We start from the raw sequence: 15124 nt of genomic DNA on the forward strand, positions 1-15124 counted from the left end.
GCCGAAGTTTTTAGCTTTTTTTTTTTTTTTTTTTGATCTGGAAAATTTGATGATATAAAGAGGCAAGATTTTGGGGAAGAAATAGTGGCTGTTTTTTGGTCGATAAATGAGAGATTATTATATTGAAGAAATTCATAGATGATGAGCAAACTTGCAGGAAATACTTTTTTTACAATATTCTTCAACGTCTTGTACCATCTTCGAAAAAGACACCACCATCTAAAGCACAGTATTTTGGGCAAATACCGCGTTCGCCTTGTGGACCAGGATGTCCTGGTGGTCCTGGTTGTCCATCCTCACCTGGTTGACCTGGTTGGCCGGGTGGTCCTGGTGGTCCTTGCGTTCCTTGCGCACCTTCCGATCCTGGACGTCCTGCTGGACCCTGTTCACCGGGCAATCCTTGTGGTCCCTACAGTGATCGTTTCATATAATTATATTTCAGATTCAACCTTGATGGTCAAGTTTTTCTGAGTCAAAAATTTCCTAGGAAAATTGAGGAAAATTCAATGGCACTTACAACTTCACCGGGTGCACCTGGATCACCTGGTGTTGCTGGTGAACTTATAGCTGCTCGTCCTGGATCTCCTCTTGGACCTTCGCGTCCTGGCTCTCCTGGTGGTCCGGGTTGTCCTGGAGGACCTTGTGGTCCTGGTGGTCCATCATTACCATTCCGGCCGGGATAGCCCGGTGGACCAGCATTTCCTGCAATCAGCTTAAGAATATTAAAACAATTATGTTTTAAATATTAATTTGCTACTCTATATCCAAGTTTAAGTTGAATTAATTAACTTTCCTGAAAATAGGAAGGAAGAGTTAAGGAAAGAGCAAGATGAAACCTGGGTCGCCTGGAGCTCCTGGCGGTCCCGGTTCTCCTGGTGGGCACGGTGAGCATGGTGGTTCAACGGCTTGTTCACAAATTCTAAAATCGATAATTGCCGATCATCTAGCATTGGAAGTACGCCTTCAACTCATTTTTTGAATAATACTTTCAGCACTTTAGGGTGAAGATGAACACAAATGAATAAAGAAAAGCTAACGCTGGAGGTCTTCCGGGAAATCCTGGGGCTCCAGGTGCACCCGGGCGCCCGGGAATACCATTTTTGCCTGGAAGACCATCTGGCCCAGGAATTCCTGGTAAGCAACAACCTGGAAATAATAAAATTAGCTTTGAATTAATAAATAAATTTTCCAAACCATAATTTTGAGTAATCCTTAATTTCGAATTCGAAACTACAAAAAGTGAATTTAAAGTTGAAAAACTGGGAATTAAAATCTTTAAACATTCAAAGTATGGTGAATGGAATTTCAAGCTTGCAGTACTACGTAAACTTAAATTTTAAAAATTTAAGTGAACCTGCACAATGACTGTTTTCTCTCTTAGCACGACTAATAACAGCGGTTTGATTATGTAAAAATTTTTGAAATGCTGGTGTGGCATCTCGCGGTCCTGCTCGATACTCATTTACTTCCATCATTACATCGCGTACTGATAGCTGCAAAAATTGATCTTGCAATTTTGATTCGAATTTATCATTCCAGTTTACTACAAATTATATTTATCATCTTGTGATAATTTCATCCATAAAATCAAATTCAATTATTTTACTAATAGATCTTGAAGAGATTGATTGTCCCAATAAATCAATCCAACAATTTATTCTGTAACAAACATGTTTACGTTGAAGAGATGTTTTACATTAGATAAATATAGAACTTAAAACAAACAGTTCGAATAAATGATTAATTCTTTCTTTACATCGAGATTTTAGTGATAATTTAATCTTTCGTAATACCTGTAAATACTGTTTCCATCAATCAACAACCAAATAATTTTTGGTTAACCTTTAGCACCCATCATTTGTGTCATACATTTCTTACTTCGAAACTTAAATATTCATAAGGGAATATATTTGTTTATTTATTTATTCATTTACTTATTTATCGTTTCGTTAGTATTACGAAGAAATTTATCGCTATCATAAAGTTTATTAATAACTGAGAGTTGTGATAGTATAAAATATAAAATGAATTAATTATTGAACTTATGCACCTAATAAACTTATTTCAAAATATACCATATACAATTCTTAATATCTCATTTAATATTTTATTTCATTAAATTTTCATTTCATCAAAAGATTGTTCTACAATTAGACAAATATTTTAGTACTAATTTTTAACAAAATTAAAACTGATTCATATTTAATTTTTTCTTCGATTCACATTTAAATTTTTTCCTTAAAAACTATAAGTAATGGTAATTCTGTATTGATGGTATTGTCAGTATCATTATCTTTACTAGTATTGTGACAGTAATTGTTACATTAATTCTTAAGCGTAAATAATTATCTGACTGCTTAAACACGTAAGTGTGACTAAGTGGATTTGATGACACGTAAGTACGACTAAGTCTATCTCATCTTATCATTGTGTACTTTTTTTTCTTTTTGTGGATGTGAAGCATTAATTAATACTTGTAATTATTTTTATAAATCATAATTGGAATAAGAGTTATAACTAATAATGGATGCAAGTGATAATCATTAACAATTTCAGTGGAACTGGTTATCAGCACTTCTGCACTCATTCAAAACGGAACAATTCGCCCTTCTTATCTCAATGAAATATGTCAATCATCACAACTAAATATTTATCATATTTGTTTGTTTGTTTCTCTACTGATATATTTATCTATCTTAGTCTCTTTGAATTTTTCAAAATATACTACATTATTCTTATTAAGAGAAATTTAAAATTATACTTTATAAAATCCCTAATTTATTTGTAGTATTTCGTATAACTTAATCCTTTTAAGAAAGAGAAATTTATAGTTTTTTTAAGCATTTCTGTTCAATTTTCTTTGATGGATAAATGGATGTTATGAGAGAGAGAAAAAAAATGAAAGATTATGGGAGAAACAAATAAATAAAATTTAAAAAAAAGAAAAAGAAATTAATTATTGCTGGAGCATTTCTGGATGTATTCTCTTCGTTATCAAAATGTATGTTAAAAGAGAATATTAAAAAAAAAAAAAAAATTCAGCAACAAATTAACAAAATGAATCTTTTTTTTTTGCTAAAAGTTTTTTTCAGTGGAATGGAAAAGTTGCAAAGATTTGATGAAATGAGAAGATATAATAAATAATGGGTCAAGAAAAAATATGAAATATGAAAGAATAAAAAATGATTTTTATAGATTTATAAAACATTATATCTTTGAATTTTGATTTGTAACAATTTCAAAAACCATCACTAAAAAATGCGACATTCATTAAAATAAGACTATTGTTTGATTTCCGAACTTCATATTTTTGAATTTTTTTTTAGTCTTACAAAAGAAGAAGAATGAATTTAAATTGGATATTTCTGATTTCTAAACTTGATAGTTTTAAAGTTTTTTTGGTCCTACAGAAGAAAAAGAATGAATTTAAATTGGATATTTCTCATTTCTAAACTTGATAATTTTGAAGTTTTTTTAGCCTTACAAAAAGCATTTAAATTGTTCCCTATAGACGAATCATATCATAACATCATCAAATAGTCTGTCCATATTTTGAATACTTTTCGTTTTTATAACTTACTTTCATAATAAATAAGCACTGAAATGGTATATGAAATTATAAAGCTGCGCAATTGTCATTAGCTTAAATTTTACATTATGTTTCAAAGAGGATTGCATCTGATAACTTAATGTAGATAACTTTTTATAACTAAAGAATAGCAAAAAATGAAACAGAATGATAAGTTAAATTTTCAGAGAAAAATATTACCTTACAAAATTCCATTTCTGATTGTACTCGCATATGTATCGAATTGACATAATTGTTAACCATTGGTAGAGTAATGAAAACGGCTAGAATTGCCACAAATGAAAATGTCACCGCCGAAAATGTCACCAGTCGATAGGCTTTTTCACGTATTTCCGATTCGATTAACATGATGATAGGCTAAAACCAAATTTTTGGATCAACGATTTCAGAATCCAAAATCAAGCGATCTGATCGATTCTGTTATTATAAAAGAGCTTGTTACAATGATCGATAAATTAATAAACGAATTTTGCAGTAGTTTAATAATAAAAGATTTAAATTATGCAAATGCTTGATAATTAACCAACATTCCATGATGAACTTATTGTATTTGTATGGATATATTTCTATGTGTGAGTATGTGTATGTATGTATGTATATGTGTGTGTGTGTGTGTGTGTGTGTGTGTGTGTGTGTGTGTGTGTGTGTGTGTGTATGCATGTATGTGTACGTAAGATGAGGACTAATGAAAGCAGTAGCAATTTATATATTGAAATCAAAAGAAGGTTGACTGTCCTGTAGGAGGGTATTGTATAGAGTTTTCTTCTTTTTTGTTTTGTTTTGTTTCTTTTTTTTTTTTTCTTGGAGGAAGAATGAACTCCGCCCTGAGGGTTTGTGGAGAGGAATAGAGGAAGGAAAATGAATGGAAGCAGGGAAAAGGAGGACTATGAAATGTTCGATTACGGAATATCTGAATATATTAATCCTTTCTCTTCATTTCCCCCGGCACTTATACCCTTCACTACTATTAATATCATTGAGAGAGAGAGAGAGAGAGAGAGAGAGAGAGAGAGAGAGAGGTGTACGATAGCAATAACAATGACATTCGTCTTTTACCCGCCCAATTCTTTTGCTAGTTTACCCGTTATATCCTCATTCTTTCATATGCATTCAATTAATCTAGAAGAATTATCATAGCAAACAATCTGTAATAGTATATCTTTCAGCAAATCAAATTAATCATTCTTCATTTCTACTGACTCTCCTTCTCTCTTCTCAATCTTAAGGTAACAATGGGAAAAGGTCAAACTCTTTCTTTAGAATTAGCTAGTAAGAATTATGGAGTCATCTCAAAATTTCCCTGTACAATCATATATGCATGCATCTTTCCATGATTATTACTTGCAATCAGTGATGTGATCTGATATATCTGTCCAGTTCAAATATCATTTTATAGATCAGTCCTTAACTGTACTCTTTGATCCAGTTATCCTTATTACTAATAAATTTATTCTACATAATAGATGAAGTAATAATCCTGAAGCTATAACATTGTTAGGAAATTAGAATCAAATTAATTAATAACGAATCAAACTAACTGCAAACGAATCTAAACTGCACTATTAACACATATCCTTTTTCAACTTCATGATTCAAAGTCAATGTATTTTAAATGTCGCTTATAATTTGAATTTAATTGGCAATTATTTTAAAAATCTTAAATCATTTACTTTCTTTATTTGATCACCCAACACACAGTTTGCCGAATAAATATTATAAGATGAATATTACAGCCGAATAAATATTATAAGATGAAATATGTATGAAGTATGAACAATAATGATAAAATGTGCCAATTATAAATTTAAACGACAAATGGAATAAATTTCTTAATTCTTCTGGATCATTTAGATCTGTTTTCTAGTCCAATGATTTTCTCCATTCACAATTTTAGAACTTTTATAAGTACAAGATCTGGTTTTCTAGGGGCTCATTTCTGTCTGTTATTGATGAGAGGAAGAAAAAAAATTCGTCGAATTCTTTTTTTTCCATGATAACTATGGGAGAATAATATTTCTTTTTTTTAAATTAACACAGATTGCCATCAATAGATTGCATATTTATTTATTTTTTTCTTTAAATTTCTCCTTGTTTACCATAATTCACACAATTATTGCCCGCGGGTATAAAAATTTCATTACACTCGTGATTTTACAATCCTTTAACTTTTTTCACAGAATTTAATCCTTTTATCTTCAGTTACTTAATCTTTCACTAGTTGTGTTACTAATAATGAACCATATTTCAATCATATTTTCAGTAATTACTACGTTCCACTTTTCATTTCATCTTTAAAATACATATTTGAATGCAAAGTTAAATTAAGAATTATAATACCTGACTTGTGAATTTCAGTCTCAACACAAATTTTACACCAAAAAGAAATATGCAACTTGGATTTCGTAACTTTCACTTTAATCCAACTTTACAAGTGTAATGATAAAACCCAGTATGTCTATCTCTCATTTCAATTTCAAGTACATCCATAAAATCTGGAAACTATTGAATTTCAATAAAATTGTTCAAAGTGTACGATTATTTCTTTCTAGCAGCACAAAAATTTCAGGAAAAATGGAATAGACTTTTTCAAAGAAAATTTCAAGTAAAGAAATGGTTAAGTGAAAAGCTATCAGCAAGTTTCTGCAAACTCTTCCAATACCCTGCATTATTTTTTTTTTCTTTCCAAAAATTAAAATTTGCTCAATGTTTATTGAATGGACAAAAAATGCATTGAATTAAGTGCGCAAATGTTGGATGTAAGAAGAATGTGAAATGTCGCATTAGTACTGATGACAGAATAGCATGCAAAAAAAATTGCAAATTTTCTTCAAATCATTTATTTGCTTGACTTATTCCTTTTTCATAACTATTACTTTCTTTTTTTCTGTCTCATCATTTCGAATGATTCTTTTTTTGAAAACAAATTTGAATTGACTATAAAGTTATATAAGCAATGGTTGAAAATAACTGCACAAGGCGATAGAAAAAGAAATTTTGTTGTATTTTGTTGGAAATTCCAAATAAATGATAATGAAAACCAATGCACTGTATAATCAATCAATCCTAAAATAGTTGCAGATTTTTTATTATTTCAGGACGAAGGCATAACAAAGTAAAAGATTGCGTTTGTTTAAAATTATAGCATAATAATGAAATCTGAATGAATTTCAAAAAATTTAGGAAAAAATGTGTCACAATCTTGCTTACTTAACGCCGTGTTCCATCCTCAAAGAAGACACCGCCATCCAAAGCGCAATATTTGGGACAAATACCTTGTTCACCTGATTGTCCAGGGTGACCTGGCTGTCCTGGTTCGCCTATCTCTCCCGGACTACCTTGCTGTCCAGGTGGGCCAGGTAACCCACGAGGACCAGGACTTCCTGGCCGTCCTGGATTTCCCGGCGGTCCAATGTCGCCAGGTTCTCCTGCTGGTCCCTGGAAAATATTTAGGATCCGAATTGATTTTGTCAATTGGAAGCAAAAAATTGCAAGTTGACATCATTCAAAACACGAATCAATCGCACTAACTTGTGTTCCTGCTGGTCCTGGATCACCAGGCATCGATGGTGTAGTGATAACTGAGCGACCTGGTTCACCAGGTGATCCATCAACACCTGGGTTTCCATCAGGTCCAGGTGGCCCTGGTGGTCCTGGCGGTCCTGTACGACCGGGATTTCCGCTACGGCCCGGTGGTCCTGGTGGTCCAGATGGTCCTGTATTAAAAAATTTTATGAATGCGTATCATTTGTTTTATTAATCATATTTCGTTTCTTTCTGTCCATTTACAATTCTGAGATTGGGAACACTTATTGAACAACTAAAAAGATGATTTATTCTGAATTTCTTCTGGGTTTGAAACTGGTTTTTATTTAACATTCATCGATGTGATGCGATATATCAATCTTTTAACAAATATGAAAAATGCTACTGAATTTTTTAAAAAAAATCTTTTTACAAAAAAAGAAACAAAAACTGGGCAAAATTTATCTTCTTTTGCAAACATATTATGAATGCTTAGACAAAATGCAATGCGTGTCATCGTTTATTATCGCAATAAATTATCATAAATATTATCAGAAGTGAAAGGTTAACCATAATTACTATTTTGTTTTTTTTTTTAAAAAAGCTTTTTGTTAACTTAATGTTTTTCATGAAAAAGAGAAATGTATTGGATATATACAAAACTGCAATACTTTAATTTGAAAAATTATCTTTGTTTATTAGCGAAAAAAGTAATGAAAAAGATAGTTAAATATTTCGAAATAATTAATGGGAATTTTAGGAATAAAAAATGACGTAAATAAAGAGTAAATTTTTTTTTGAGAAAAGATTTAATAGATGAAGTGGTCAGATGAAGAATGGAAAGAAAATGTTCCGGTGGCGTGACCGTTTCTATTCATACCTATATGTGTGTATGTCTGTGTGTATGTATATAAATATTATGTGTATGTATTATTTTCAATGATTTTCATGAACAAGAGGAAATTGAAGAAGTAAAATAAACTTGTTTTGATTAAATTTATATTCATGTGATAATAAATCTCAGTCCATTAATGAGTCGTTTAATTATTCTACAGAAAATTATGGGAAATTATTGAAAATATCATTTCATAATTTCCATTGCTGAATAAATGATTTACAGAATTCAAGATTTCTAATTCACGAGGTATTTATTTGACTGATAATTTTTAGGTTTAATAATTTATCCTATCTTCTAGGATCATTAATCAGCGGTAGCAAATAGCAAGAAATTCATATACCACATCTTTGGTATATTCATGTGCATTTATTTCGTTTTTTTGATTCGGTTTCTGAAATTTTCTCGAAATTTTGAGGAAATGTAAGCAAACCTTTATCTCCGCTTGGTCCCGGCTGTCCTGGAGGCCCTGGTGGACATGGTTTACAGGGTGGTGGTTCTAGTTCCTCACATATTCTGCAAATTTTGAACAATGCAAGACGTATCGAATTCAATAAGTGTTAATAACACGGAAAAAAACATTTTTTTTTTTTTAAAGTTACTTAAATTCTTTTGACAATGTAATGATAAAACATTACTTTGCAACTCGAAATATTTCATTTAGGAGTTTCCAGCTACCAAAACCCAGTATTCGAAATTAAAATAATAAAATTAGAAAACATGAGTAAAAAATAAATAACCTTGGTGGTCTTCCTGGAAAACCGGGTGCGCCTGGTGCTCCTGGTCGTCCTGGTGTCCCTGGTTTTCCTGGTGGGCCATCAGGTCCTGGTAATCCAGGCAAGCAGCACTCTGAAATTAATTGAAAATATTAGAAAATAAATGAATAAAGAGTTTTAAAAACAAATGCTGACAAATTGTACCAAGTTAAAGTTTCACAAATTATGACAAACCTTCACATCCAGCTTGCCTCTTAGCTCTAGTAAAGTTGAATGCATTTTCAGCACTCTCGCCAACAGCATGCAGTGTATCAGATGGTGCACGGTGTTCACGTATTTCAAGCATCACTTCACGGGCTGATGCCTGAACTGAAGTTTCATTTCAAACAACAATTGCTAAACTATCTTTGCCAATAAAATTATGCATGCATTTTCGTCAGGGAAGTTTGAAATCACAGGAGAATTGATAAAATGATGAAACTGATAAAAAAAAACTGCTTCAAAAAAAAATTTTTTTTTCAATGCTTATCAGTGCTGCTAATGAGAAATCTATATTAACTATCTTATCATGAATAACATTTTAATTATCATTCATATCATACCTGACAATATTCCATTTCATCAGAAACTCGAGAACCAATAAGAGTAACATAATTGTTAACCATTGGTAATGTTATAAATATAGCTAAGATTGAAACTAATGAAAAAATTACCGCTGTATACGTTACAAACGTATAAGCTTTTTCTCGTGCTTCATCAATTTCCATCTAAAATAATTTTAAACTTTATGAAATTCTTTTTTATTTACAAGAATTTTGTTTCATAATAATTTTGAAATGGTCGTTACATTCATCATTCATTCAATTTATGATAATCAACATATATATAAATCAAGCAAGTCGTTTATCTAGCAAATCAAGACGATGAGCATTCAGCTGAAAAGTATCATTTGCTAATTTATACAGTATAACTTTAAGAGATATTAATTACAGAAAAAAAGAACAAAAAAAATTGGTATTAATTATAATAAAAGTTAATAAATTATTTTGATTAAAACTATCTGCTGTGAAATTTTTTGGAATGAAAGGGAATGATTTGTGAAATTTGATATATATAACATTTACAAATTGTACTGATTTCTGGTTTATGAGTAACTTTTATAGTGTGACTTCTACAAAAGTTACACCCTAATCATAGCATGTTTTGTAATAAGAAGCCAACAATTTCTTCTATACCTTTTTCATTTGACCCTTAAGTGTTTAGATTTGAAATACCGGTTTCACTTCAAAAGTGCAATTTTAATTTATAAACAGTTCCATTACCGCGACCATTCCTTTTTTTTTTTTTTTTTTTTTTTTTTTTTTGAGATTTTTATTGCAGACTGATACTATTTGTTAGCATTTGTTAAAATGCAACTATTATTATTGTAATGTTGAGGAAGAAGAAGAAGAAAGATGTGGTTGAAAAAGGAGAATGAAGTGGTTGCTGATTGGAAGTATGTGAAGTGTAAAGGTCAAGCTTGGATTAATTAACGTTAACCTGAACTTGAAAAAGTATTGCCAGACTGGGAATTTTTCGTTCTTCTTTTATATTAGCTTAATAAATGCTTTCAATTAGAATTCCCCTTACATTTCTCCTTAATGTAGTTTCTGAATGATTGTCCGGAAAGAATAATTTAAATTGTCTTATTTCTTGCACAAAGACACACAGAGGACAAAAAATTAAAAAAAAATAAGGAAGTAAAATTTAACTTCTTTATTTTGAATGGAAGAGTTTGAATTAAAACTTAAACTTCTCATTTTATTTGTTGTTGAGCTTCCTGAATTTTGTTTTTTCTGCAAGTGTAATGTTTAAAAATTAATTTGTCTTCTCTTGTTTACTTTACTCAACTGATAATGAACTAGGAATTGGCTCATTATTATTTCAAAAATGTTAAGTTAGATTGGCGGATAAATAACCCTCAATGAACTTTTCAGTGAAGTACCATGTCATCAGTAAGCAACACACAACTTGTAATAGGTTCATTGTCGTTTCGAGATTTTTCAACGTGAGGTCATGAATCTTCAAGGCTTTGCATTTATCTCTTTCGTCTGTATCACAACCCTTACGTATTCGTTCAGGCAGTATATTACAAACTACGATTAATATTTCAAAGGCATATCAGTTTAGAGATGGAATGGGTTATCTCAGTCAGTTACGTGAATTAACCGTACTTTATGCGTGAATCTTCAAAACTGTTTGTTTTTCTGTTTCAGTTATTAATTGTGGTAATACTGGATGGAGCTAAGTTAGAAAAGAATGATACGTCGTCTTCCGGAAAATGTTGTCAATCGTATCGCAGCTGGAGAAGTAATCGTACGGGCAGCAAATGTCATTAAAGAATTGATTGAGAATGCACTAGATGCAGGAGCTACGGAAATCATTATTACAGCTAAAAATGGTGGTCTCGACTTATTGAAAGTACAGGTAATACAAAAGCACTTGAATTCCTTCTTGTTTTCTAAAATTTTACATTTTTTTTACTATGGTTTGATTTTGTTTTTACATTTTTTTTTATGAATTTGGTTTATCGTTTTGCTTTTGTCTTCTCCGAGTGACTGTGGGAATATTTATCTTAGTTTTTCTAAATATTCAAAAAATTTATTTCTTTTTTTATTTTCTCAAGGATAATGGAAAAGGAATTGCTAAAAATGATTTAGCAATTGTTTGTGAACGTTTTACAACATCGAAGCTAGAGAAATACGAAGATTTAGAATGTATGAGCACATTTGGATTTCGTGGTGAAGCACTAGCGTCCATAAGTCACGTAGCTAAAGTGACAATTATTTCGAAAACATCGGATTCACCTTGTGCTTATGTTGGTCGTTATACAGGTATTATTCAATTTTTTTTTTTTAGCAACCATTCAGTGTTAAGCAATTGAGAATTTTATTGAATTAAATTAAAAATACTGAAAATAATTTCCGAAACACTTTCATTTTTCCTGTAGAATATTATCTTTTATTATGCTATTGAAAGGCCAAAAAAGCTATCTAATCTGAATTTGTTTAGCAGTTTTGACATTCAAAGTTTCCATATCAGAAATGTTAAACCTTTCTTTGATTCCAATAAATGTTAGCATAATTTAATGAAGAAAATTGTGATCGATCATTGTTACAGATAGCAAGCTGCAAGGCGACATAAAACCATCCGCTGGACTTGATGGTACGTCAGTAACTGCCGAAGATCTATTTTACAATTGTCCATCACGTCGTCGTTCACTTAAATATCCTGCTGATGAAATGAATCGTATTGCTGATATTGTTGTACGATATGCTATTCATAACCCGTGGGTAATATTGGCTTTTATGAAGTTGAAATCATTTTTTATAGATTTTTGTTGAATTTCGTCTATCTCTCTGATCATTGTTTTCAGTTCCGTATCATTTACATTACGACGTTGTGGTAGTGGAAGTGATTTTCGAACAGCTGGTACGAATAATCTTTGTGAAACGATATCTTCATTACTCGGTGGAAAATTTTCCAAAGTAATCTTTTTACAAATTTGAACGCACTACCCGAAAATAGCCAAATTTGAAAGAAAAATTTTTTATTTACAGTAAAAAATTTGTACATTGTTTTAGGATCTCATTTTGTTAAATCATAGCGATTCAGCATTATATTTCACTCTAAAAGGTTGTTTTGTACGACCAACTGCTTCATGTACCGCTGAAACTCTTCAAAATCGGCAGGTGATTTTATTATTATTCCTCTTTATTTTTAAAAGAATGAATTAAAGTAAATAAATGAGGAACCGAATCATTTTTCATAAAATTATTTTTAATTTTTCCACTTCACATTTTATCAAAATATTGAAATAAAGCAAACATTTTTCAGAATTGTCAGAAAGTTTTTTATTTATTTATCAATGGTCGTAGTGTTGAATGTCAGGCGCTTAAGCAAGCACTGGACGTTGTTTTTGGTGCTCAAAATACTATGTCACCATTTGTTATGATTTCGTTGCAAGTATGTTGAATTAATTTTTTAATATTTTAACGTTCCACGAATATGACATTGCGGAGAGTTCAAAAAAAAATATTTTTAGTTGAATATTTTGTATAATAAATTTCATATCATCTTTGAATATTCAATAAATGGTTGACCTATTATACAACTCGATGATTGATTTACAGAAAAATTAGCTTCGAACCATTAATGAGTCAGTTAATTTTCACTTATAGATTGAACCGAGGCGTGTTGATGTTAATGTACATCCGACAAAATCTGTTGTTTATTTTTTGGAACAAGACAGCATCATCAGTTCTATTCAAGATGTAAATTTGTTACTTTCTGTTTTGGAAATTTTATGTGAATTATGTTATTTGACGCATTAACTGAAGCTTAACTTCTATTAACTGAAACTTATTTCGAAGTCTCGTTACAATTAATTTCATGTTTTTCAGTATGTGGAAAATTTGATTCTAAATTTGGCTGGCAGTTGTGATGTACACCCGAAATTTCCATTAATGGTCGATAATACTGATAACAGTTCATCAAAATCTGATACGATGATTACTTCAAGTACAAAAAAAAAGAAGCTAATGATGCTTGTCCCAGAATCGCTTGGTGGACCGCCATCTTCTTCCAACGCTAAGTCACCAAAAGTTTACCCGCATCAGGTTTTTCAATTATAAATTTTTCATTGGATTTCTGTAGATTTGCACTTACAACATTAAAAATGAAGAATAAGTTCTGAATTTTTCCTAGCTGGTACGAACTGATGCGAAGGAGAGACGCTTAGAAGAATTTGTAGCTAGTCAGTCGCAAATTGTATCGCCTTCGCATCCAGCAAATGATGTCACTTCAAGGTTTTTATAATACGGTCATCGATAACCAGACTTAATTGAATTGATAGGTTAAGTAATAATAGTGAACTGTGTTTATTTATTGTTATATTTGAGCACATTTGATATTCAAAGTCTGGGTAGCTTTCATAACACAAATTATATTGCTTAATGGAAATATGGATAAACAGTTTTGTTTTATCTTCCCATTTCTAACTTAAATTTCAAATTTCTGCTATTATTTCGATTACAACTAACTCAAGAAAATGGACAAGATTTGAAAAAATGAAACTTCACTTCTATCATAAATTTGGTTTAAAATTCGCTTCATATATTTAGCGCACAGTTGTCAGATGGTGGTGAATGGCGCAAATTTGAATTTGAATCACTACAAAATATGAAAAAAGCACTTTGTACAACGGCTTCTGTCAGTTTACGTTCATTATTCAAGGAGCACATATATATTGGAGCTGTGAATATCGATCAGGTTCTCATACAACATTCAACGTCAATTTACTTAGTGGATGCTCAAGATTGTTTGCGGAATTTCTTTTATCAGGTGATTTTTTTTGCAACTAAATAGAAATTGATGAAAAAGTAAGCACTAGTATCAAAGTTTAGATGTATTCACAAATTCCTTTCATTAACTAATTAAGACATGGAAAGGCAATTTTTTTTTTTTTTGAAATTATTTTTATAGAGTGCTTGGTCAGTATATTTGCTAGTATTTGAAATTTTCTGATGTTATTTTCGAGTTTTCATAAGCAGCAGTAAGCAGCATGTCAATAATTCTGTTATTAGTTTTCAAGCTATAAAGTTTTCTCAGTTGCAGATTCTTGTCCTTTCGTTCGGTAATTTTGGATCATATAAACTAAGTGAATGCGCACCACTAGCTGAGCTGTTATATATTGCTGATAGTAGCTTATCCTCTGCAGAAGTTCAACAAAAAGCAGCTATTGTAATTGAAAATCGCGAAATGTTGGATGATTATTTCTGTTTGTCCATTACGGAGAATGGAAATCTTAGTTCGATCCCATCTTTAGTTGATGGATTTATTCCGCAATTGGAATCTCTTCCGCAATTAATATTAACATTAGCAAATGACATTATATGGGATGATGTTAGTTATATTACCGGTTGAGATATTTGTATACAGCAAATGTATTCTATAATTTTTTAAACAAGATTATGTTTAATATCTTTTACAATTTTGACAACAAATATTGAAGGAACTTTGTTCTAAGAAGTTAGTTGGAAAAAAAATATATATAACAAAGGAATTAACAGTTACACAAAAAATTTTTTGAAATTCAACTTAAGCTTGTCGTATTTTCAGGAGCAAACTTGTTTCGAGCAAGTTTGTTGGGCACTGTCGGAATTCTTCTGCCTTAAAAAGGAGTTTTGCGATGGGGAAACAATTTCGGGTTTGTGTAAAGAAAAGTTGTCTTGGAAGAATGTCTATCAGGATATCCTATTTCCAGCATTAAAAATCAATTTTTTACCGCCACAGAAGTTAACATCCTCACTACGTCGAATTGCTGATTTGCATGATTTGTACAAAGTTTTCGAAAGATGCTAG

General features: G+C 31.0%; 3 protein-coding genes across 5 annotated transcripts; 1 reads left to right on the forward strand and 2 right to left on the reverse strand.

Moving 5' to 3' along the window:
- Nucleotides 1–181: 181 nt before the first annotated feature.
- Nucleotides 182–3937, reverse strand: Bma-col-97 (cuticle collagen 2 precursor, putative; the record flags this gene model as incomplete). Its single annotated transcript, XM_043077467.1, has 6 exons — nucleotides 182–409; nucleotides 518–702; nucleotides 837–919; nucleotides 1038–1146; nucleotides 1355–1493; nucleotides 3734–3937. The coding sequence occupies 6 exons, from the start codon at nucleotides 3935–3937 to the stop codon at nucleotides 182–184; spliced, it is 948 nt and encodes a 315-aa protein (XP_042933401.1).
- A 2859-nt stretch (nucleotides 3938–6796) lies between these two features.
- On the reverse strand, nucleotides 6797–9489 carry Bm9729 (cuticle collagen 2 precursor, putative; the record flags this gene model as incomplete). Of its 3 annotated transcripts, XM_001895418.2 has the most annotated exons (6): nucleotides 6797–7024; nucleotides 7118–7302; nucleotides 8440–8522; nucleotides 8747–8855; nucleotides 8957–9086; nucleotides 9325–9489. In XM_001895418.2, 6 exons carry the CDS (start codon nucleotides 9487–9489, stop codon nucleotides 6797–6799), a joined length of 900 nt encoding a protein of 299 aa, XP_001895453.2. The 3 variants fall into 3 exon arrangements, with proteins under 3 accessions (XP_001895453.2, XP_042933402.1, XP_042933403.1); XM_043077468.1 differs by lacking the exon at nucleotides 9325–9489 and having other exon boundaries at nucleotides 8957–9068; XM_043077469.1 differs by lacking the exons at nucleotides 8440–8522; nucleotides 8747–8855; nucleotides 8957–9086; nucleotides 9325–9489 and having other exon boundaries at nucleotides 7118–7150.
- Nucleotides 9490–11020: 1531 nt separating this feature from the next.
- On the forward strand, nucleotides 11021–15124 carry Bma-mlh-1 (DNA mismatch repair protein MutL containing protein; the record flags this gene model as incomplete). The annotated part of the gene is made up of 12 exons (XM_001895417.1): nucleotides 11021–11188; nucleotides 11388–11595; nucleotides 11882–12050; nucleotides 12138–12249; nucleotides 12346–12453; nucleotides 12599–12727; nucleotides 12943–13035; nucleotides 13165–13380; nucleotides 13469–13569; nucleotides 13885–14104; nucleotides 14378–14665; nucleotides 14882–15124. The coding sequence occupies 12 exons, from the start codon at nucleotides 11021–11023 to the stop codon at nucleotides 15122–15124; spliced, it is 2055 nt and encodes a 684-aa protein (XP_001895452.1).

Source organism: Brugia malayi (genome assembly GCF_000002995.4).
Source record: "Brugia malayi strain FR3 genome assembly, contig: Bm_v4_Chr1_scaffold_001, whole genome shotgun sequence".
Classification (NCBI taxonomy): Eukaryota; Metazoa; Nematoda; class Chromadorea; order Rhabditida; family Onchocercidae; genus Brugia; species Brugia malayi.